Source organism: Cygnus atratus, chromosome 4 (genome assembly GCF_013377495.2).
Source record: "Cygnus atratus isolate AKBS03 ecotype Queensland, Australia chromosome 4, CAtr_DNAZoo_HiC_assembly, whole genome shotgun sequence".
Taxonomy (NCBI): Eukaryota; Metazoa; Chordata; class Aves; order Anseriformes; family Anatidae; genus Cygnus; species Cygnus atratus.
Window position 1 is genome coordinate 4,010,663 of NC_066365.1, and position 25,926 is coordinate 4,036,588.

General features: G+C 41.2%; 1 protein-coding gene across 1 annotated transcript in view; it reads right to left on the bottom strand.

Moving 5' to 3' along the window:
• Positions 1-16,967: 16,967 nt before the first annotated feature.
• Positions 16,968-25,926, bottom strand: part of EGF (epidermal growth factor) — a 58,429-nt gene continuing 49,470 nt past the window's right edge. The window contains exons 23-25 of the mRNA XM_035560006.1: positions 22,557-22,659; positions 18,717-18,819; positions 16,968-17,188 (exon numbers count right to left, since the gene is read on the bottom strand). Coding sequence (XP_035415899.1) covers positions 16,968-17,188; positions 18,717-18,819; positions 22,557-22,659 — 427 coding nt within the window. The remainder of the gene's footprint in view (positions 17,189-18,716; positions 18,820-22,556; positions 22,660-25,926) is intronic.

Genomic DNA, 25,926 nt, shown 5'->3' on the forward strand with positions numbered 1-25,926 from the left:
AAAAAAGGCTTGGAGAGCACACTCATCTTCAGGACGTTGCTGCTGAACAACTGCCTGACTGCACACACGCTCTCTGGCTCACAGGGCCCAGAGTGGTTCTGCCCTGTTGATCCACACAGGGCCTGGGCTGGGGCTGCCACAGCTCCTCTCTCTCCCCTGCACTTTTTTCTGGCAACCAAAGGCTGCCAGCAGTGTGGATGTGTGCCTGTCTCACTGACAGATGGCAGCAAACTTGGCCAAGTCAAGCAGGAGGCCTCAGGGGGCTCCCACTTTAGGCACCACTCCTGGTATCAGGAGTGACATTTTGTCCACCATGTCTGTTTGTGGAAGCTGCAGCCCAACCAGAAAGCAATGAAAACACACCAGGAAATCTGCAGAGAAGCTAGATCACTGAAAGAGCTTGTCATTTGTATTTTAGGTGTGAGAGCACTGGGTACTGGGAGAGAGCAGGGTTAAAGCTGATGCGACCCAAAAGGGTGCTGTTGCCCCTCACGGAATCAAATGCTGTTCATGCAGCCACAAAGGCAAGCACACTACGCAGGCCGGAGGCTGGCGTGGCAGGAGAACCAAACCTTGCCACGGGGGAGAGAAAAGCATGGGCTAGGTGCTGCATGTGGGGCCCGGCTGCAGCTCCTTCCCTTCACCCACACGAGCTGGCCAGGGAGCCCGTGGGGCCCCACCGCCTAGAGGCTGCAGCGTTGTGTGAGGCCCAGGGAGAGGCGTCGGCGCCGGGTGAGGCCTCCTTGCAGCAGCCTGCTGGCTCCTGTTGGGGGATACGCAACAGACCTAATGCATTAACTCCACAAAATAGCTCACTCTCTCTCTGCCTCAGGTGCCCTATTCATAAATACAAATAATGTTTCTCTCCAGCCAGGATTCATTAACATCAGTAAAGCACTTAAGGGTTCGGATGGAAGTGTTTTCTCTATAAATAAAAATATAGGCCAATAATATTGCACACTGAGCTACCATTCCTTTAAGAAATGTAACTGAAATACACTTAGGGAAGTAGAAAGGTTTCTGGGGGATCTATACACTTCTAGAAATTTCGAAAGGGCTCAGAGAGCAAAGGCTGAGAGTTGGCTTTGCTCCATTAATGTAAGCCCTGCTCCATTAATTTTGGTCTCACTTTAATAAGGCAAGTTATCAGATATAATTTTTCCAAGACAGTGCTGGACATGTAACCCAAAATTTTCCTTTCTGAATGTTAACAATAACAGTCCCTTTTGCCAGAAGCTCTTTACAAATGCACACGAAAGAAAACAGCAACAGTAAATTAAAAAGGTCTGTTAGGCACCTCATAACATTAATTGGCATTTTACGGCTCTTTATATGTTCAAAGCAACATGGACAAATTACCCAATTAATCCAAGCTGCTAGGGTTTCTCCTGCCCCATCGCACCAGCCAGTTCTGTGCCTGCTGCATGGCAGGGACCCCATGCGAGGAGAAGATGGGTGGCATGACCTTGCATTGGCCAGCTGCCTTCAGCCCTTGCGTGCTGGGCAAAGCTGGACAGCAGCTTGCAGGAACTGCTAAATACCCTCACAGGGCCGATCGGGCCCTGGAGCAGGGAGAAGGCCATGGCACGGCATCACAAGCCCACACAATGTGGCCCCAGAGGGAGGACAAAGCCTTGTTTGAGCCTCAGACTCAGCAAGTAGGGAGGGATGGGGTTGTGATTCATGCAGCATCCCCCCCCGCACATCTTTATTCCCAGTTACAGGTGCAGAAGCTCTTCTCCAAGAGCTGAAAGAGCAGAGTGTCCACACAAGCTCCAAGCACTGTGGTGGATGACTCCCTGGTTGCCTCCAAACAGTTCTGTGCATCACTGAAGACCACCGAATTATCAGCGAAGCACGACTTGAAATCCAGGCCTCTGAGACCACACACAGCCTCCCCAAAGCTTTGCCACTCTTACCTATCCCTAAACATGAAGTTTCTTTTCCTAATGCAAAATACAATTATAAACAGGTTAAACCAAACAAAGCTCAAGTGTCCCCTCTTCTCCTCTGGGGAGAGGAGAAAGAGTGAGGTTTTCTCCCTTCTCTCAACAAACAGACCTGTTTGGGCAGCTAAATGGGTTAATGCAAGTGGCTGAACCACCGGGACTATCCACATGGGAAAAGTGAAGCAAAAGCTTTTAGCCTAAACCTCAGCAAAGGAGATTTGTCCTGTCAATGAAGACTTTGACTAATGTGCCTTATTATCTCTCCTCACACCCCCATTTCACTGCCGGCTGGGCCTCATTCTGAAGCATTATGCAAAATGTCAGTACATGTTATTGATCTCTGGTTGACTCTCTGTGTTGAATACATTCAGAGCTACAAAAAATTCTCTTTTTAAAGGTAGAAATTATTTAAATAACTGAAATGATAGCCCATTAAGATCAAAGGCCCAATTACCTTTGATTTTAACCACCAATCAGGTTTTCATGTGGTATATATCAATCCACAATAAACTCATGTGTTTTAATGATAGCGATTAGCTAAGGTAGGAAGCACTTGTCTCAGATATCTAAAGGTTCCTTCAATATGAGTCCTCAGATCCATCTTTTGTGGGTGTCTCACATTAGATCACTGCCCCATTGCACCTACATCTGCTTTAATCTCGTGAGAGTCAGTGGTAGTGCAGAACTGTGGGGTATTGCGCAGGGAAGTAGTGTTTAGGATTTCTAATTAAACCTAAATAAACTTTAACTGTAGCGCAATCATTTAGGAATGTCTAGCAAAGGCATTGAAATATCCTCAGTCATAAACAACTCGGACTGCACTAAATTCAGGCCTTCAGATTAAAGCCTGACAGATTTCAGGGACATTTTGAGTTACAGCACCAGCCCAATCTGGGCTGCAGATTAGATCCCAAACCCAGAGGTACTTTACTTGGAAGCAGCACCCCAAATGCCCCTCACACACCATGCCAGAGGCAAGTCCCAACTCTCAAGCAGGTTCAGTGATATGGTGCCCAAGTTGCACAAGGATTGATAATTTCCCTCAGTCCCTCTCCAAAACTGATGACATCAGTTGAGTTGCACAAACTCCTCTTGAACAGGTAGACTGAAGAAGATGAACATGCACATGATCAAATCATTTTAACCTTTTCTTACACTTATTTAAGAATCAGTGCTTATGCAAACCAGTTTAACATCCCTACTGTGTCTATTTCCCAAACCAGCAGGACAGAATTTAATATAAAATTTAAAAAAAGAAGCCTCATTTTCTCTAGCTTATGGCAGAGCTACATCATTGTACTCTTGTTCTGGTTCACCCTTTGCATTTATATTTTCTGACAGTGACATTTTCTGAAAGCACAATGTAGCACAATGTGCACAAATGTAGCACAAATGTGCACAAATTTTGATGCTTAAAAAGCAAAACTAAATACATGATTTTTTTCTTTATCTCTCTTTTCCCCTTCTGTCTTCCCAACAAACCAACCCAAAGCCCTCAACTCAAGCCTGCAGCGCCATCCAAGAAACTTCTGGCAGTGCACTAAGTTAAATGCCTACATAAACCTTTCCAAGGCTTGTGGTCTTCTATGCTCAGCATTGTATGGACTGCAGAAGCACGTGAGAGCAAAGAATGGTGGCCGACACCATTCGATTTCAGCACAGTGCTCAGCCACTACCATGTGGAGGGCAGGACTGCCATTTCTGCCAGCTTGAGGTGAGCTGCCGAAGGCTCCCTGCTGAGGCAGGTGTGGTTGCTAGTAGGGCCTCACATGTAATACTAGAAAGTGCCTCGCTCAAAGCATTTTTTGCCTAGTGCTTTCCTTCAGGAGGTTTCTTGCTCCTCATCACTGTCGGGAGGTGCAATCCCAGCAGCTCAAAAGACTGTTTACCAGACACCATCGGGCAGTCTAGAGGGAAGTCATAAAAAATGTATTTTTTGTAGCTCAAAAGCGGTTCTGTCCAGCTAAAGCCTGACGGTGGATTTGCCTACTAAACCATGCAAGAGCTCTTAGTTACAGGCACACACACAACGTGACTCCGTACTGACCTGGGATTTCCCTCCAACCTCTCCTTTGCAGTAGCTGCAGACCTTGCAGAGCAGCAGGGAGGCAGGGGCCAGGCCAGACGGTACCATCCTGGTGCAAAGGGTCTAAATCTGCCCAATCCAACAGGGTGCACCCACTGACAGAAGGTCTAAACCGACATGAGGACACTCAGCTTGTCTCCCTCTGCACTTCAGTGATCTATAGACACACATTATATGTGGCTAATCCCTAATCATGCTTACAAGAGCTTCATACTCATTATTCAGTGAAATATAAAATATTTCTATTAAAACTTTTCTATCTGCAATTATTCCCCTGGGCACAACAGATAACAAGTCAGCAGGCACAGATTTAATTATCAGTTTTTACTGTAAGATGATGATGTTTATTGATATCGCTATCAGACAGACACTGAAATGAAGCAGATGTTAATCTGAGGTTAAGCTCCAGGAGGCGCCTAGCAGTCTGACCAAAGGGACTGATGTTCATCAGATAATAAAAGAGAGAGGCTCCCTCCCTCCCTCCCGAGGCCTGCACAGAGCTCACAGAAGTACCGATGTGCTTTGCAGATTCCTCCTTGCACCATTTCCAACCCATTCAACAAGCAGCATGCCTGCTAATGCAGAGCTTTCAGTCAGTCCTAGTAGACTGTTTAACCTAACATCCTATTTTGCTTACACAGGAACTTTAGGGTTGGTTTCGGTTTACTTTCCCCAGCACATCCTAAGAGACGATGATGAAGAACTAGAAAACACAAGTAAAGTAACGACACAGAGTTGCTCTGGTGCTGCTGTTGTGATCAGAAAGCCCATCACCAGTGCCCTTTGTGTCTACATCTGCTTTAAATAAACACACAGCAAGACAAGAGGCAAAATTCTGCTCTCCAATTTGAAAGGTACCATGTAAAGGGATGGGACCTTCACTGTGAAAGGAGAGGATGATGAAATAACAGCAGCTTTCTATGTTTCTCAGTCTGTTGTCACCTTCTAGCGTTGAGAGCGGTGATGTTACAGCGTATATACTATTAAAAATATGTGGACAGCTGATTCTCACTGAAATGTATTAATGTTTAACATTAGAACGTTCAGCAGGACTAATGAGCTGGTGCAAATGATCATTTAGTTTGGTAATTGTCATAGCTATTTCAGTGATACGATTTTTTCCCCACCAAGGACATGCCTGCCATCATCAGTGGAGGTCAAGTAAACAAAAAATGATATGCTATTTTCTAGCTAGTTGCTAGTGCTGCATCCTGCAACAACACTGTACATTTTATTTTCATTATTACCACGTGTGGATAATTCTCCATAACAGCTAGGGCATTTACCACATCGTCCAACATCAAAGAGCAGCAGTTACATGGTGAAATTGGGACCAGAAGAGAAAGTTGCTGGACTGCATTGGTGCATGAAGTCCCTTAGGCCATGCCTGTTATAGTAAAAGTCAGAGAGTTTGAGAGCCCATGAGGATGCCCTCCTTGAGGTCTGCTCTTACTACCACCTGCGACTTGACACTTGGTAGCAAGACCTTCAACAAGCTGACATCTGTGTATGTTTGAAATGATTTTAAAGGGTTGCTTTAACCCACTTTGAGGAGAGATTTTTTTTTCCAATTAAAAAGAGAAAAAGAGAGCAAGACCAACCTTTGGAATTTCAACATGTGGGTCATTTGCAAGAGAGCCACACTTAATCTCCATGCCTAGCTGAAGGGAATTTGTGGTTTCATTGCAGGCTCTTTTGGACTGTTTTTCATGTCAAAATTATTTATTTGCTATAATTTGTCTCTCTTCCAAGAATTACTGAAACAAAGGAAACATTTGAATGAGATTTGAGACAACTTCTTTCTCACCCGTCAGGAAGGTAATCCCCAACCTTCAGATAAATGCAGGCATGTGGTTTCCAATATTCTCACTCCATATGTCTTCGCAAACACCAAATAGATCTAATGTAGTAGGACTTTTTTTTTTTTCCCCATAGATTAAAAGCTTACAGTGATGGACCTTGCCCAGGATGATCCAGACTTTCATCCCCATAATGCCTTCATTTTCACTCCCTGTAGAAGGGTGGACCTCCTGGCACAGAAACCAGGAGGCAGGTTGTAGGCACTAACCCGTTCCAGCACTCTTCACTTCAGCCATATCAGCCGTGAAGTGAAACAAAAGCATAGTGCCCAATTTAGGAATTGAGCTTTACAGGTGAAAACCTGCAGAACTGTGACTGCTGTAACTCTGAAATGAAGACACTTCATAGTGGTGGCTTGTTCTGAAGAAAATTGGTGTCGGATGGTTTGTGTCAGCTTTCTCCACCTCTTGCTTTTGTACCTGTGGGTCAGTTTTGAGTAGAGCTCAAATATACGATGATCTTAATTTTTATTTTTTTTTCCTTAAAATAGGCAGCTAGGGAGAGGAGTGAGGGAGCCAAAACAGTGTTGCTTTATGCGGAAGGTTGTAGCCTGTGTTCAGCTCTGCTACAAGACACCAGAGAGTCCACATGAGTAAACACTGTGTGAATTAAATCTGCTCGCTACATGGCATCCCACTTATGGGCGTGAAACCTGCCTTCTTACACCTGTGTTCTTACCAGCTTTGGGGAAACATCAATGAAAGCAGAGGGAGCAAAAGGAGAGGTGGGCAGAAAAGGGGAAGGGGGAAAGGGAGAAGGGGGTGAAAGTGCTTCATGTATGATTTTCCCCTTGGAGAAGGACATGGAATGTTTCTTGGAAGGAACTGGACAGGATTTTCTTTGAAATCCCATTGACATCCAGTCCATATGACACACTGTGGCATTTCTTTCTGCCTTAAATGGACAGAGGTGATACATAATGCAAAGCCATAAATGCGGACAGACTTTTGCAAGAATGTTTACATTCGTTTTTCATAGTCCTAAGAAATTGATCTGTAAAGATATCCCATAGGAGACTGCATTTGGCCTTGAAATATTGTCCTGAGAGACTGTGTTTCTCTCCTCCATCTGACACATTTTGCAGAGGGTATCAGCATATGGATTCACGCCTCAGCTGTGTCATGAGCAAAGAATTGCTATTGTTTTAATATGCTATGCTGGGACATTTAAACATTGATATTGTCAGGTACTACTTTACAATTCCCAATAGATTTGTTGTAAAGCACACATTTATGAAATAAAATATTGCTGTATTTACCCATAAAACTCTGTGTTATAACAGTACCAAGCATCTGGTTTCGATCAGAAGTCAGGAAATTCACAGTTCGAGCTGGAACTCCATCCTTCCCTAAACCCATTGCACTTAATTCTGCAACTCACATGTGAGCAGGTTCTGCAGTCTTCATAAAGACAAAAACCTCATTGCCCTCAGCCGAAGGCTGTACACAACAGGCCTACAGGTTTGGAGTTAGGTGATGCTCTGGGGGCAATCCCACATTTTGAGGCTTCCTGCTGAAGCAGCTTGAGCACTGGTAATAATACAGAACAAGAAACAAAACAACACATCATTGCTAATAGTCTACAAAATGGTGTCAGTTTTGTAAAGCACATTTGTTTTGTAAAGCACCTTGATGTTCTACCTGAAAATAGGTTAATACTTTTTAAGATTCCATTGAAATTAGTTTACATTTCCTTTCTCTAAAACCACAGTAGAGATTTTTCTGGTAGAATGCAGGCAGGATTGAGCACCAAAATCATTTTTCTAGTGTAAATCTATTTTTAATAATTTCGTTCATGAGTGAAGCAAAAATCCAGAGGAAGAAAAAATAAGTGAATATAATGCATATAAATATGGGGTTTCAATTCGTGTTGGACAGGCAGTTTTGAATACCACATTTAGTAATTTTCAATTGATCAGCTTTGCTAGTAAATAAATGGATTTCCTTTGTGGGTTTTTGTAAGTGTTCTACTGTAAATCTAGCATTCAGTCATTCATTTCAATCTGGTGTTTTTTTGCTCTGCCCCCAGAGCTGAGGCTTGCCCTTAGCTAGAAATTTGATTTTAAAAAAATGGAGTTTGAAAGTACAGGAAAGTTTTAAAACTTTCTGAAAGAACAGGAAGTTTTAAATGAATGCAAATGCTTAAAGCCTAAAAACAATTGGAGAGTTCTACACAACCATGGGCTCCAGTGGCAGTTAAGGGAACCTTAGTGAGCTCCTTTCAGCTAAGATGCTGCACAGACACATGACTCTCTGAAGCTTGGCCAAACCCCCAGGATCTGCACCAGGCCTCTCAGTTTTTGCAGTGCTGATACATCTGGCAAGACAGAGATGCTGCTGCAGATTTACCGTCACTTCTCTATCCAGCAGCCAAGAAGACCAATTATAACAATTTTTATTTACAGAATAATTGACAAAACATTTATCCACAAAATAATATTTACTTTTTACATTTAAAGAAAAATGTGCCACAGCTATGAGTACCAGTAGATGGATGCCACTTTCATCTAACATCTGAAATACTGAAGCGATTCAGTGCTGCATCCCTTTCATCTGATATGAAGAAAAAATAATAAATTATGTTTTATATTTCTGGGAATATCTAAAGTTCCTATCTGAGAAATTGTCAATTGTCATTGCTTCTTAGCCATGGTGATGAAGGCAACTGGTCTTACTATGTAAACCTGTGTGGTTCAATGGGGCTATGTGGTCACTCAGTAAAATAGTATATGGTAAGGAGATACAGTTCAGATAGGCAACCTATGGAACGGTGTTGGTATTTGGTCTACATTATCTATTAGCTTGAGTGCAACAGTGGGTGCATGTGTAAAGCACAATCCAGGGTGAACACGGGTTGCAGTGGCTTAATCACAGCCCTGCCCAGAGTTACTGGGTTGAATGCAAAGATGCAGCTTGGGACACATTCATCCACAGTCTGAGGTAAGAGTGAGACTCTGTACCCTTGGAAAGAGCTTAGCTCCTCTGAACTCCAGATTCAAATTTGTGATATTCCTCTGATGTATCCATTGGCCAGTGGTAGTTTCCTATATGGAAATGATAGAAAGAGAGGTCTATAAAGAAGAGCTTACAAGACTTTATGTCATATGAGAGATGATTTAGATTTGTCGTCAGGAAGTCCTGTTATAATAAACCAATGCCTTTAACCATTGTTTCTTCTTTCCCTCTTCTAGAGCATTTGCAGAATAAATAAACTCCCTATTCCATTCTTATTCTTATGATGAGGAGATTTGAAACCTGCCAGCCATTCTCATTTAAGATGTTTCCTGTCCTTCCAGGCATTTGTTTGGCTTTCATGTTTTTGAAGAAGCAGACTGTGGATGCTTGTTATCTATGCGTAGCATGCGGGATAAATGTGAATGCTTAGTAGCGGACTAAATATGACCCTTTGATTTTGCAGATGGGAAGCAGAGGCCTAGGTCACAAAGCCATCAAATGTAAGGCTGAATGACCTGTAATAGAACAATGGATGGTGAGAGAAGTAGCAGAAAACGAACCAAAAGAAAAAAAAAAAAAAGCACATTAAACTGGAAAAAGGTGAAACATGAAATCTATCCCTTTTTTATAAACACATGTGGAAAGAATAACACCTAGACTTTTTATTCTTAGCTTCTTTTTTTTTTTTTCCCCTGTACATTCCAAGGGAAGATCTGCCAACTTTTGGCCGTATCCGTTTCTCCTCTGTTGTTTGCCAGTATTAGTGCACACTAGCACACATTCTTTCCTAAGACTTCCAAATGTGTCATTTGTTAGATCTAACTGTTTAAAGAACCCAGCCACCCTTGCCTCCTTTGCTCATAGCAAGCTGGGTGGCATACAACATATTCGCATAACCCAGCTCACACGCTACAGGTCTGCTTCAAACCTGTAACTGAACAGACTCTTGAACCAGACTTCACACTGCATGCTTTGTGTTATTGTAGATCAGAAGACCTTGCACTGATACATTTGAATGCTTCTAATGCTCTCCTTATCCTAACATATACACTGAGGCAAACATACCTGTGTTTTGCTTGTTGAAGCCTCCTGATGTAGAGCTTCAGTACTTCTGTTCTGTAAAGCATTTCTAAAATCTTAGATCTGGGTCTGCTTAGCATTACACACATAAACAGAAGGTGAATTCACCTCTGCACAAAAGGTTAGCACAGTTTCACTGGTTTAGTGTTTGAGTTGGAAACTACAGTGAATGGGCTCGAGACAAAGGGCTGTTTTTTACCAAGTTAGTTAATATCATTCAAATAAAACATGGAGTGAGTCAGGATGCACAGTAGCCACCCTGTGTGTATAATAATGTGAGAGTGGGGATAGATTCAGATATAAAATGAGTCAACATTAACAATGTTAAAGCAATGCCTGCTTGAGCTAGGTCTTAATCTGGTTCTGAAGCAACAAGAAATGTAAATCTCAATCAGCTTGATTCCAAATCCACTAATTCAATGTTAGATTTGTTTATAAGAATAGCCCTTCTATGGGAATCTCTTCCAGAGATGAAAAACCATGCCACAGTAAGAACTAATAGGATACAGGTAAGAATTTTTATGTTCCTTTCTCTGTCTCTCTTTTGGTCTCTCTCTCTTTTTTTTTTTCCTCCCCCAAGTAGCAATGTGCAAGGACCTGTTGAGTGTTTTTTCTGATGCCCCCCCATGAGCAGTGAAGTGAGGAAGAGAACCACGTGCTCCTGATTACTCACTACTGCTCTTTAATGCAGCAGCATCCTCAACCACAAAGCTCTGAATTTACATTTTGAGGAAATGTTACATGGGATGCAGAAGAGTAGAGAGCCACTGGCTGGACGAAGACCTTAGTTTTGTTTTATTATTACATCCAGTCACAAGGCAGATCAGATCCAGTTCCAGCTTCCTCAGCAGTTGGTAGTGTTCAGTTCTGGGGTCATGGTTCATTCACTATTACAAAAATAAGCTCATAGCTTTTTGATGTACTCACTTCCTACAAGTGATGAACATTATTAAGTTTGAGAAAGGAGAAAAGAACTATTAGGATTAAAGCACAGAATAAGCAGTAGGGGCTGCCTTGTTACATATCTGAGTTCCCAGGAGGTGGCGTTTAGCACATTTCTGGGTTCAGGCAAGCAAAATTCTCTTAAAGGTCAAAAATGATTGTGTAGCAATTAAGGATACTGACATAGCCGAAGGATGGACAGTTAATACTATGTTTAGGCTCCCATTTAGGAGATTTTGCAGAGAAGAGTGTTACTTAAAACTAACTGATGTTGACCATTGGAGAAATGAGGAAAGATACTATAATCTTATGCAATCCCAGTTTTGGTCTGTTCCCTTGACCTGGATTAACCTTTTTCCTTTTATCTGTATTTTAATTCCAAACACCTCGCTCGAATGCGACTGTATCCAGGTCTCTGCTAAAACCTTTAATGAGCAACACTAAGGTCAGCGGAAATTAGTTTGAACTCTATTATTATTTCATACAAATACTGTAGGGATCCTTGAATCTCCCATAATTATTAGCATTTTCAGTCTCCAGTGAGATGTTCAGCATCTGGCTGTATTTAGTTTATTGATTACTTTCTTAAATGGTTACCTTTCAAGAGCCATTTAAAATACATGTTTCTTCTTAACTTTTAATATTTACAGGCACACAGTGCACAAAGGCTGCACAGAAATGGGCCCAAATTCCTTTTGCAAACAAGAAAAAAACAGTAAAACTTTTGTAAAATCTTAGTCTAAATAGTTTTAATTGAGTTGCACTGCAACAAGATTATTTTAGGTTACACTTCCTAAGCAGCATCCCTGATTACCACCTGCACACATCTATAGAGGATCAGAGCAATAATAATTCATTCACTATTTCTTTCCTGAGTGGTAGAAAAAAAACCAACAACAATAAATTTATATCTAGCACACTTTCAGTACTCTTACATAATGACTAACTACTGTTAATAGACTAATGAAATATCAACTGTGCATTCTCTCCCTTTGTTACAGCACTCTCAAACATATTATTTTGTGCAATCAATATTAACAAAGATCATGTCCATTAAAATGTGCACAAAGTTATGGAGGATGAATACAGCACACAAAACTTGTTGGCTTTAATCAATAAAAAGCCCAGAGCTGCACAAAAATTGCTAGGTCATGAAACTACGAAGCTGTTAACCTGATTTTTTTTTAAATAACTCTCTTCTCTAAATGGGCACGAGTAGCTAATTCTTTTATAAATTATTAAGTATTCTTTTCATTGTTTGCATCATATTAATACCTAGGGGACTAGTCCAGGGCTCCAGCTGCTCTGTTTCCAGTAGCTGCTCACATAAAAGTGAGAAATTCCTTTGCATGGTGTCTTTGACTCTCTTTTTAAAACCATTACAAACTGGTTTGGATAAAGGCCATGTGGGTGAGGCCAATATAGCTACATGGACTGAAAACTGGCTGGTAGACAGGATCCTATAACCCATACCAGGCATATGGTGAGGGCCAGACTGACAGCCAGATTAGCGGTAACATGGACAAGACCATCTACAAACCAAAGCTCCCGGAAGGCATGTAATTCGAAGCTGGATGCCTGGAAAGGTATCAGTGGCATGTGGCAGTTGGTGCAAGCACAGACAAGGATCTGGGACTCAGGTGTTCTTAAGATTCACTTCAGACTTATTTCAACTTCTTACCTGGTAGAAAAGCTGCTACCGGACTTCAGGGTCCTGATCTATGAAGCACAGAAATTCCTCCTAGTCTTTGGTTTAGCTCCTGCTTGTATCTAGTAGAACGAAAGAGTCAGAACCATCCCCTCCTAAAAGAGAGTAGGCAGAAGACATTTTGGTTGTAACATCTAGGCTTGGGGAGAAAATTGTGATAGCAGCCAGAGTCCCAGTACAAAAGGGTTTTTGCATCTTTTAAGATTATTACTGCAACAGTTGCTTCAGAAGTCAAGGTCCAAAGCCTTGAAACTGCAGGGTGTTGAGGGCCCCTAAGGCTGGCCAGAAGGGAGTAAGGCTTTTCACCAGGCTGAATCTAGTCCACCTCGGTACTGAGGAGTGCCTGAAAGTTAATCCCATGATGAATGGTATTCACAAAGTTGGCTGTTCCTGGTCCACATCAAAACTAGCATTAAACAGCAGTCTCAATAAAAGATCAGAGGAACGTGAGCCAACTTAGGCTATCATCCTTCCAGATTGTGTTTGGGGTGCATTCCTGGGGCTCTGGGGGAGGCTTCTAATGCCACTAACCTCTTTTCTTTTCACAAGCACAGAGATAAAGATGGCAAGTTATCAGGCAGCAAAGCAATAACACCAAGTGTGTCCTGAAGACTAACTGAACAGTGTAGGCATCACCCCGAAATAACATGAGATAAAATTACTCCCAATAAGACAAAACCACAAAATATATTAGCAAGGCAGAGGTTTTCCTTAATCCCATTCTGAACTCTTACGTACTTTTTTCATAGAATTTTTCTGAAATACTTCCATCCTGAAATAGACTCCCAGGGTGGAAAAATTTTGCCTGAACAGATAAAATTCTGCAAGTTGCAAGTGACTGCAAATAAGGACTTAAAATGGGATGCGTCATACATTCCTGTGACTGGGAACCATCACATTGCCTTTGCCCATTATGAATGAACATGAATCATTCCTCATTCATTTATGATGAAAATCTGGCTTTGGAGAACTGAAATGTCAAGTTCAATAAAGTCAGGATTTACTAAACTAAACAAACTCATTTTCTCCCCTGCCCTCCAGAATTGCCTAATAGTTTTCTCACTTTGGGCTTGTCAAGGTTTTTCCCACTGTTTCTAAATTCCTCTTTTGCAGCTTATTATAACACACATTAATTTCATTTTTAAAAGTCAGAGTACGCCAACAGAATTTGAGGTCAATACTAAGTTTTCTACATACCCAGAAAGTCTAATAATTTAGAAGTTTCTGAGATGACCTTAAAAACAAACTAAAAGTATAACCAAAAAAGGTACCTCTAGCATTTTACCATTTGATGTCATCTGACTTCCATATAAAGCCTGAGAATTACACCTTGGAGGCCAGTTTGAAAACATATTGTGAAACCATCAGTAATATTTCTAGACAAACAAGTAGCAACATTCATAAGAGAGCCATTTAAATGCACACAAAAATGAATATATGGCTTCTACTGGTTTATGGGAATAGTATAACTAAAGTCATAAGTAAAAACTTACCATATTCAAGCAGGGATCTAACTGTGAGCTGCAGAAGATAATCCTCATTTGTAAAGATCCTTTAAGTGGTGAAGGAAAAAAACATGATACCTGCATGTGCTGTACCAACACATGACACTGTGGCTGGATGAAACCAATGGAGCTATTGACAAGAATGACATGGTTTAACTGAGGAGTTCTGTACACACTTCTTTTAAAACAAGAGGGACACCAAGCATCTTTCTTTATTATTATTTTTATAAATCAACAGTTTTATAAACATACAAATAAACCAAATATATTATATTTATGTTGAAATATCATCTCAAGGTTTTAACATTAAAGATTATTTTGAGTTTAGTGCTGAAACACTAAATAGGAAACATTTAAAACTCATAATACCCTAATTATTAAAACATGTCATTTTGATTTTCTTATCTCATTCTCTAAAGAACACTATCAAATTTAAAATTTGATCCTTAGAGTGAAAGAAAGCAAAGTAAACAAAACAAGGGGCAGAATATAAAACTAATTTGTAAGGAGTCTGAAACATCTTTGTTTAGACAAGATTCAAAGTTACAAATCTTTATTTTCTTTGATCAGGGAAACATCCAACTAAATGTTGACTGTCATTCAACACGGCACTTTGATTTTAAGCACAGAAACATATTTCACCAGAGATAATCAAAGTGCAGGGATAAAAATCATTTTACTGTCTAGCTCTCATGAAAATAAACTGATTTACTGAATCAGGGCCTTTATAGCTGGACTCTCTTCCCACCAACATGCACAAGATCCCTGATGGACTGTGGAAGACCAGGGAACCCAGCCTAGATGCTTTTAACAATGTTAACGAAATGAAACTATGCTTAACTCAAAATCCAGTCTACTAAATACTAATGGTCCAGCCCAGTGGTTGCCCTCCTCTGAGCACAATCTAGTAGGCTAACTCTCCTCAATCACTTCACTTTTCATGGACATTCTCCATTCACACAAGAGCATGTGTCCTCCTTACTGCTAACTCCAACCACCCTTTGGAAATGCCTATTTTAGAAGTTCAATCTGAATTCAGAACTGACTTAGTAATTCAAAACTACCCACAAAAAGATCATTTTAGAAGGATAAACAACTATCCTTAATTGTTATCCTATCTACAAATCAAGGTCTTACAATTTCTGTAATTCAGACACCTCAGGCTCAGTGTTTTTATTGCTTTCACCAGCATAAATCAGAATTCATCCCTGGAAGTGTTCAAGGCCAGGCTGGATGGGTCTCTGAGCAACATGGTCTAGTGGAAGGTGTCTCTGCCCATGGCAGGGGGGTTGGAATTAGGTGACCTTTAAGGTCCCTTCCTACCCAAACCATTCTATCATTCTATGATTACAAGATATAACTCCACAAAGTTACTCAAGCATGCAACTATTTTGGACAAGAGATAAGAGCCTTTTAATTCTCTTCTCCATCACTGGCATACAGAGCTGGTAACCAGCCTACAACACATCACACCTTCCTGGTGGAACTCCAAAAACAAACAGCAGGATGTCAAACACACAAATGAATAACATTAACAACTATTATCCAGCTAATGAATTATGAGGAGCGCTAGTAGTGGGCACTGTAGTGGAGCTTAGAGAAGGTGTCCAATAGTTATAGCAGTAGACTTCACAAACAGAGAAGATCCCCTACAATGAAAACATTATTAGTAACATAGCTGATTTCCAGATATCTTCCAAAACATTCTGAAAACATCCTCAGAAGTTCAAGAGCGGTGGTGAAAATCATTTGAGATGGTAAACAAATAAGTTACAACGCTGCATATGACAGAGCTTTATAAGCAAGTTAGTTTTTCTTAACAAATAACTGGAAGGGAACCGTAGCTGTTAGAAAGTCAGTTTCAAGAAAAATGGGTGTTGTTTTCCAATCAATCCCATGGATTTTGAGGCAGCGCAAATCAGTGACATGGATGTCAGTCCAAACTCAGGGGGCATTTTTTTTGTTTGTCCCACTTCTCATGTTCTTTTGGAACAGGAACTGGCTGGACTTCTTCTGCCACACTAAGACCTATATAGTGAGACAGATTTTGCTGCCAGCCACAGTTCTGTGAGGCAAAGAAAGCTCCAGCACATGCTCCCTCGCAGGGCTGAAAGCAGACTGGGGCCTGCTGTCCCTGTCCAGCAACAATCATGTGATCCTCTGAAGAAATGGTGTAGAGTGGAAAATTGAATGGAAGAATCACCTAAATTGCTATAGATGGGACCATCGTTAATACCATGAGCTTACAAACAATCCTCCAACCCACCAAATCCGAGAAACACAGTCCCACATCTGGTGCTCAGTTACAGAAGAACTTCGGTTACAAGAACAACCCCATTGAAGTCCCAGATGTTACAGTGGCCTGACAGCAGTGCTGGGGAGAGACTTATAGTGCCCATGAACAGTATTTTAACAAAAAGATTCATTTGAACTTGTTTTCCTGCATCGTCTTCCATTCCAGTTTCTCTGCAGTTGTCCCTTATGACCCACTTTCTGGGCAGTTTTTCGGACTCCATCTATGTGTAAAGACTATCACTTGCAATAAACTCCTTTAGAAAATGTTTACCTCTAACAAACCACCCACTGGTCTGTTTTCCCTCAGTGTCCTTTTAGCTGCCAGTTAATGAAATTCGCAGTGTTGACCCCTAAAGTGATACTTATAGAGTAGTGGTGGTTAATGCATTGCTCACAGCAATTCTTCCAAGCAGAGATGGCAGGCAAGGAGTGGCAAGAACTTTTCTGCTTTGTTCGGTGTTTTTGTTTTCTTTTCTTTTTCTAGTGCACAGCTTGAAGAAAAAAATGAGGGTTGCTTCAGTGTTTCGCAAGTTCCCTTTCTCCACTGACTTCATCCTTCCTCCTATTCCTGCTCAGCCCAAGCTTCTGCTAGTCTGGCTGCATCAGCAGGCTGGCTGGAGCAGGCAGGCAGGGCTCCCTTCCCTGCAGGGGCTTGGGGTGGGCTCCCCAGGGAGCCTGGGGGGGACCCTTCTCTGCTCCCGAGGGCTGAAACGATTTCTCACCACCAGGAACCTCTTGTAGGCAGCCTTGTTCTTTCTCCTCTTCTGCCAAAGTCTCTGCTGCTTTGTCATATGTTATAGGCTGTTCTTCTGCTGAACAAAATGGATATACGTTATTGAAAGCCATCTGGGAAGCTTCACAACAACGAGGCTAAAGGAAAGTTAATGATAGCTTTGAAGGAAAGCTATGAAAGGAAGCAAGGTATCAAACACAGAAAATTACAAAAAGAACTTATGTCAAAAAAAAAAAAAAAGAGACAGTCAAGAACTTGTTTCAGATTTTAAGAAGTGACTTGTCCAAGGAAAACGTCATGTTTTTCTATTCTGACACCTTAGAACAAGAAAAAGGCATGCCCGAGACAGGAAGACCACCTGCCTGGTGAAATTAAATTCCCTGCTCCAAAGTCAAAGGTCTTAGAATTATTCACTGACACCTTAGAAAAGACATCAGATTATCTACTAGTCTTGTTCTCTAAGGCAGCTGAACCACTTTTACTAAAATTTTCAATTAGGGGAAAAAAAAAAAAAGAAGACACCTGTCACGGGAAATTTCTCTTCCAAAAGCTGCATCTGATAAACCTATAAATGAGAACAGAGTCTCCTAATGGGAAACATCAGGCTTCTTTCACTGGGCAATACAGTTCTACACATGTTCACAGTATTAGTTCAACCAAGTAAACGTGAGGCATGTTTTCTACTGATGAATAAACTGATTTTCCAACATTTGGCAATTGGGCAATTATGGGCAATTATGAAAATCTTGCAAGATGCCTGCCCATTTCAATATCCTCAAACATTTGTCTTTGGGTATTTCTAAATGGCCAATGCAAACCAGGCTGTCTGGTAACTTCTGTGAACAGGCAGTAAATACATTAAAGACAAACTGTTAAAGGATATGAGTCTTTCCCCATCACTTCTCACCACGTGAGCCATTAGGAAATTCAGTTGCCTCTATACAAGGCAGGATTTGCTAAAACTCAGAGTGATCCAGCTGGTAACCCGTGGGCCATGGAAGCCTGTTGTGTGTTCCTGTGCTGCCTGCTGCCTTTGCATCAGTGGTGGGAGGAATATCTCCTTCATTCATCTCATCTTTGTTTAAGCACCAAACACTCCCCAGGCAGTCAAACATCTTGTTTAACACAAAAAAAATAAAAAAGCAGAATTGCTGTGGCTGCTACAGGGCAAAAGGTCTGGACTCTTCACACCCTGACAGTTTTCCTGCCTGAATGCATAAGGACTGTCAAAGTATATCTTCTCAGGGACACAGTTTTCCCATTAGTATGATGCACATAACTCATTGCTATGAAGACAAAAAAAAAAAAGAGAAAAAAATTATGAAGTTTTACAAAAACACAAAAACATGATATTATTACTATCATGAGAAGCATCTGGCTCCTTATGCTTGTGAAAGCACTGTTGTACTGTAATTTCTCGTGAATAATCTGCAAAGTGAAGGATTGAATGGTCTCTTCACAGCAATGCAAACATGGTTTCTGCAGTGCACAGAGCTCTAAACAAGCCAGTGGTATCATTTGGTTTCTCTGTCTCCTGGACTAGCCACCACTGCTGCTGGTGCAAAGGTGAGGAGAGATGTAATAGGGAAGGAAATCCTACTCACCATATTCTGAAGGCCAGGCAGGATGAGGGTCTGCTGTCTCACACTCAATTAGATCAACCGCTTTAGTCTCCAGAGGACTGTTACACTCCTTGACAACCGCAAACTGCAAATACGTACAATATGCACAAAACACAGAGAGCCCAAATTAATATAAAATGAACCAGTTTTCTGAAACCCAAGAGGCAGACTGGAAGGGCCACACACTCCAACCACAGGAGGGGGAAAAAGGTCATCCTGGCTTCTGGGATGACCCTTCCCCTGCAGATAATTAAACATTGCAGTTGATGACAGCCATGGTCTTTCTTTGGAAAGCGTGCAGTCCTAGCCTAGTAAAGAAGTACCCACACTCTTGCATTGCAAATCAACCTTTCCAGATGCAAGAAGAAAAGTACATGAAAACCAACCCCCTCCACAGTATTTGGGCCACTTTTAAAGCATTAAAGAGGCCTGCAACCAGACAGCAGGAAACCCTGCCAGACACAGGGAAGGAAGCAAGCTTCCCTTTCCCAGCTCCAAGCAGCACCTTAGGGGTGCAATTCCATCGTCCCCTGGTGACAGTGGAAAACAAGCTACACCGTGCCTTGAAGCCAGCACCCTCTGAGGGACTGTGCTGAAAAGAGCAGAGAAGAAAAGAGGAAAGCAATGTGCTGAAATAGGATAGAGGTGAACAGAGAAACCCAGCTAAGGAATAGTTAAAAGAGGGCATTTAAAGAGCAGACACAAGGAAGAAGAGAAAATGTCCGTAAGTAAGATGTTCCAACAGAAGATTGTTGGCAGATTCATGGTCTAGGTGGAGAACTGGGGAATGGTATGAACACGCCACATATGTAACAGGCGTGAATATTTAGGTATCAGTTCATTTGCATAAAATCTGTATGCTTACAGCTGCTAACCTACATGTGGCAGACCCCCAGAGGAGATCCAGCTACACACAGTTCTGCAAAATATCTTTGACTGTGCAAAGCTCAACACTTGCTGAGTGACAAGTCTCAGAATAGCCTCAAAATCCACAGAATCACAGAATCATCTAGGTTGGAAGAGACCTCCAAGATCACCTAGTCCAACCTCTGACCTAACACTAACAAGTCCTCCACTAAACCATATCACTAAGCTCTACATCTAAACATCTTTTAAAGACCTCCAGGGATGGTGACTCAACCACTTCCCAGTGGTTGAGGCATGTGCATCCAGGCATGTGCAAAAGTTTACCAACGCTTCTGTATTCCTGGGACAAGTCTAGCCTTGCTTACAGATCTCTAACACAAATGTGAGAAAAATACCCAGGCATACTCTCACCCAAATGTAGCTTCCCTTGGCAAAATAGAAATAAGTGAAAAAGTGAATGACCTTTGGGCAAACTGTAGGTATTCTTTTGGTATCATGATACCTGGCATTTGGTGTGTGCGATAGGGTAAAATTCATTATCCTCTACATTAGCCTAGATGGGCACTATCAAGAAGTCTTTGCACTTCTTCTCCCTAGCTACACAAATGGGCAAGCATACTACAGGTTACAAAAGAAAAGAATTTAATGAGCTTTTTACAGTTACTTCACACATATCACCCAGTCCCATATGAAATCCTGCATTAGAATTACTAATGCTGTGTACATCAATAGCACCTGAAGACCTACACAAGTACCGTAAGAGTTGAGGAGCTATAGTTTTCTGCCCCAATGTAGTATGATTTTTTCTTTTTCTTCTTTTTTTTTTCCCCCATCACAAAGCTCCCCAATAATCTCCACTTAAAGTGAACAGTAGTAGACAACTTCCTGCTGCTTTTTGGCAGCTCTACAGTTTCTAACTTGAGTGCATGCATGAATGAAGCCCCAGTGAACTTAACACTCATGGCTGCATCAGCACAGAGAAAATCACATGCATGAAACCACAGGAATCCATTACTGTGTGAGAAGCAATAATTAGCAAAGGGTCAGTGATTTCCTCTTCCAGTCTGCAACAAGCCATTTGCAATGAATTACTTTATTAATGTGTTTGATGTCTCCCAGTAGAAGAATGTGTGGTGAAATTCAACCCGAGTGTGTAATAGATGAGTAGGTAGGATTTGTTTTTGTTGACTCAGTCCATTGCTTAGCTGTCTAATTAGTCCTATATTCAGCAAAAATGTCATTAATGACTAGCATTAACTGTGGGGACAACAGCAGGTGGGGACAGAAGTGATGAGCTGCAGGCCTCCTAGAGCACTGCTCCCAGGCAACAAGCTGTTCTCAGTCCCAACAAATGTTTCTGACTTTGCCAGCCAAAGATATTTTGCAAACCGTGTTTTTTGCCTCTGCTGTGAACAAATGATGGTGTCGCTAAGATTCAGCACATCTGCTGCTTGCTATCTGGAGGAACAAGTGCTGGCCAGGTCAGCAGCTAGTAATAAAAGGTCCACAAGACCATGCGACAGACCATCAGTGGAACTATTTCATGTTATAACTGGGGTCAAGTCAATTCAGTACTCCCTGCACATGTCTAATAGTGTGTTTCAGGAGCTACCCACTCACAAATCCTGCCAGATACTTAATCTAAACCATCTGAGAGGCATTCTTCTGGTTGATTTAAAAATGCTCAATTTGCACTATGGATATTCCATGATATTCAACCCCTCAAACAGCCACCCCCAAGCAGAGCAAATTCATCCCTTTCTGGACACAAAGATCTGGAGCAGAGTTGAACTTTAAGCATAGATGAATAAAATCTAGATTTAAAGCTAAAGTATCCATTATCATTAAAGTAAATGTATAAAGCCAAATTCTTTTGCAACCTTGACTATTCTTTCTGCATGGATTTTGTACCTTTCCAGCTATGGCTGGTTGTGAAAGGCTTTAAATCGTTGCAGTAATACCCATGCTAGAAAAATGTGCGTGCAGTTACCACAGTAAAAAGGTAGGTGCATCACTGGAGTTTAACTCCAATCCTGTGCAAGTATAGACTTTTCCAGCAGTCCTTTCCACTGACATAACTGTGCCTGTTTTGGAGAGCATATGCTGCTTATCTAATGTGATGCTACCTAGACATGTACAGTGACACCTGCATTACAGCAGCTTATTCAGTCCTGCATGATGTGAGTGTGCAGATGATCTCAGGGTAAGTCGTGCCATTCTGACAGAGCAGCTTCAGTCTGGGCACAGAAGTAGCCACAGATGCTGATTACGTCCTTTTTGCTGACTTGAGGTTCCAACTGCAGTCACCCAGCAGCATAATGACATTTTAATGCCAGTGAAAATCAAGTCCCTTGATCAGATCTCATGGGGCCAAAATCTCTAATACAAATTCAAAACTGACAATAGAAACAGGCCAGAGCAAGCAGATCATGATGGCACTTCTACCTACACCAGTGCACAATTAGTATTTTAAATTCCCTTCCAAACTTCCTGATAACATCCTGATAGGTTCTCTTTACAAGGCAGCAGCTTCTAATACGAAGACATTTAATTGCATCCACCCCCAAAATAAAGTTCAGCATCTCAGGTACCACACACAGTACTTGGCTTCCAAGAAATCTTTTATACAGAGGGCATACCTTCCTGTGAAAATAACTCTGTGATATGCCATGTCATCACATTGCCATTTCCTTAATTTAGAACACAGTTCCCCAACTGTTGTGTTCAAAGCTAACAATAACACCAGCTAATGGCTGCAATACATCCAGGCAGCTGTGAACTTTGAGGGATAACAATGAGGTAAGATGAACTAGGGTTCACAGCAAAGCACTTGATGACTCTAGCACTTATTTAATGTATTTAAGATGTGAATTATTTGATGGATAATCTCAAGTGGATCCCTAACGCTCTTTGATCCTTCCTACTTCCCTCTCCACTCCACATTAATATAGTTACCTGAGACTTGTTGCAAGTAAGTGTCACGTTCTCATTGTCAGCATGGCTGCTGGCATCTCTTATCGCTTCTGCATAGAGATTCTTCTTATACAAGTTTTGACTTCTGCAACAGAACAAAAGCTGAAACAAATTATTTCACTTCAGGAGGAACAGATGCTGCTTCTTTTCACACTTCATTCTGTAGGTATTTACAGAGGGGACATTTTCTTTCATTCTTCTGAAAGGCTGTATTAGTGTTAATTACAGCACAGTGGTTAAAACAAACATCTTGTCAGAAATAGAAGTCAGTAAGAAGTGAATACTTGTTTTAACATGCCATTTGTAAAGGGTCATTCATTAGGAAAAGAAAATAATTAAATTTAATTTTAAATACCCCCTTCTATTTTCTTATATTATTCAATCTATAGTACATTCCTCTTACAAAGATTTAAGTTTTAGCCAATACAATGAATAGTGTGGGTGAAGCTCAGAAATAAAAATGTGACTATTTTTGTACATCATTTGGTAGTTACAATTATAAAATCACTTCTGCATTCAGCTGCATCATTTACGAAAGACAACAACTTTAGAAAATACTATGAAATAAATAAATTGAAGTCCTCAAAAAGCTTGGAACTAAGTTACTTCCTGGGGGAGAGGGGGGGAAGCATGACTAACACAATTAGCTCAAACGAGGGGGAAATAAAGCCAGAGTACAATCTTGAATTGGAAAAAGGCTGCGAATAGTTAGCTCCAAGTAGCTGGTTCCATAAATTCAAAATCTGTTATTTTTGAAGTTAAACAGTGATCACTTGTAAGGCGGTATTAAAATCCAATCTAGGCCCCTACACAGAAAACACAGTCATAAGAAAAAGAGCTCATTTACACTTCTTGAGATTCAAATCAGTACAGTTTTACTGACTTCACACACACAATTATTCTTCTCCTAGACGTCAGATAACAAAAGTAATGTTTCACTCTTCAAATTCCAGAAGTGTCAAGTTATAACTTCCTTTTACTTGATATATTTTAAATGAAATTCAATCGACATATATCTAAGAAAATAGGAATTTTCCTTTTATTCCTATGCCACAGTCATACACTAACTGGGAATATATGTCATTCCATAATTATCACATGTTATTCCCTTAAAGAAAAGCCAACATAGACAAGATTTGGCTTCTGTTAGTAATAAGAAAGACCTGTCTGCACCATGGATTTTCTCACCAGATTCTCTATAACACACTCCTCCCTATGCCTTCAACCAGAAAGAAAAATTCTCATGGTTCCCAACAGAGCATAAGACTGGGACTGATGACACAAAATCAAGTAGGTGTCAGACCTGAGGGTAAGTCTACAGAACAGAATGCTGAACAATAAGGTAAGTTACTCCATTTTGGCCTTCCTGGCACTGCAGCATGGCTGCTGTTTGTGTTTTAACCCTCACCTCGATATGGCCCCTCGGCACTGCAGCTCAGAGCGCTGACAGAACGCAACTCGAGCCCGTTACTCAATGGTTAAAATCCCCCACGCAGCACATAGGCACTGTCCTCAGCAGGATGCCCTGCCCAAGAGGATCCCTCTAATTCCAGGGCTTACTTTAGAGCACGCAGAACAGCAGATGCCAGGTTGACATGGCAGGCACGAGGGTCTCCGTGAGCACAAGCAGGAGGCCGCGGTGAAATCCGGTTGACTGAACGCGGGCAACAGGCCAAGAATTTCTCAATCCTAATCCCAGCTCTACTGCTAATTTTTGCATGACCTCAGCCAATTTGTGGGTGTTAAATCTGTGGTTCAGGGTTGTTGTTTTTTTGTTGGAAGAGAAATTGCTTCCCTCCATCCCAAGTAAGAAAGGAAACTTGGCATATTGTACATTCAGACTGTGTAAACCTGACGTGAAGATTAACACAATGCCCTTCAGCAGGCCACAGCCACTGAACAAACACAACACTCTGGTACCCTTGGCCTCCAGTTCATGCAGCTTTCGAATAGGTAGGTGTAGCTCACCAACTTCATTTCCTCCAATTAGAAGGAGATAGGAGCCTGCATCTTGCAGGGGAAGGAACAGGATTGTTATAGACTTAATTGGTACATTTCAAAATACAGTAGATCATGGGAGGAAAAAGCAGCAGAGTGATTTCAAGCCAAATATTGGTTTCCAGACTCTGGTTAAATAGAGATTTTAGATCAGCGGTTTCATTTTGATCTAGTTAGGCGAGTAATAGCTGCAGTACAAATGCAGTCGAGCATGTAATTGAAAACTTGTTGTTGAGGTAAATAGTTATATTGATCAAAAGCATTTGGCAAGAAAGAAAAGTAAATCAGGGAGAAATGACAAAAGAGAAAGGAAGGGAAGAGAATGAATATCTTCACACCTTAAAACCCGACATACTGTGGCTATTTTCCATGGCAGTTTAAAAGACAAATATGGGAAACATAAGAGTCTCATGATCTGTCTATTCCGCATATATCATTCCAGTGATTAGCTTCTGAATCCCAGGTCATGAGAACAAACCAGCTTGCACTTAGCTTTAACTCTCGAGCTCTACCATTAGCTAGTAGAAAACCAGAAAAGTAACAGCTTATCTACTTTTATGGGCTAAATATGCTAGGACCCATTAAATAAGAGTGGAAAGTATTAGCTTTCATAGCTAACTTCTTTTTCAGCTTAACGTTTTATGCCTAGGAGATTCTAATGTTAAAATTAGCCTAAACCACAACCAAAACCTCTGCATATGGAAGGCAGGTAGGCATGCAGTGGGAAACTGTAAATTTGGCTGCTCTCTGGCTTTTTGTTTGTTTACTTTGTTACTTGCTAAATAAAATTATACATTTAAACAAGAGCCTCTGAGAACAGTTGTCTGCCAAGGTCATGGCCAAAAGACTAACTTATTAAATGCTGAATACTTTCCAGTCCAAGGGACATCAACAACATTTAATTTCACATCAGGCTGGGTTCTTAAATAGTGACTATGGGGATTCTTTTTGCCATGAGAAGAATCTCAAACCTGCACAATTCATTACAGCCATGGAAAATGCCAGGGAGTACTCTTACAACAGATGTGCCTTACACTCACTTCCCTGATTTTACTTTCTACTACCAGGAAAACTGCTTTCACATTCATTGCTGCAGACATCACTGTAGAAGTGTGCTACTGGAAGGGTAACGCTCTGCTTTTCTCCCTTGCAAGGAAACATTCAGGTACAGTTCTACTCTGAAAGGCTTGTAAAACAAAACTGATGATAATAGCTAGCAGAGAAGAACAAAGCCCTACCACAACAGTTTCAGACATCTAGCTCTCTTAAGGGAAGCTAAGGAAGAAGTAAATAGCATGCTCTTTAACTCTCTCATCAATACAAATTATGGCTCCTCTTCAAACCTAATCAGGTT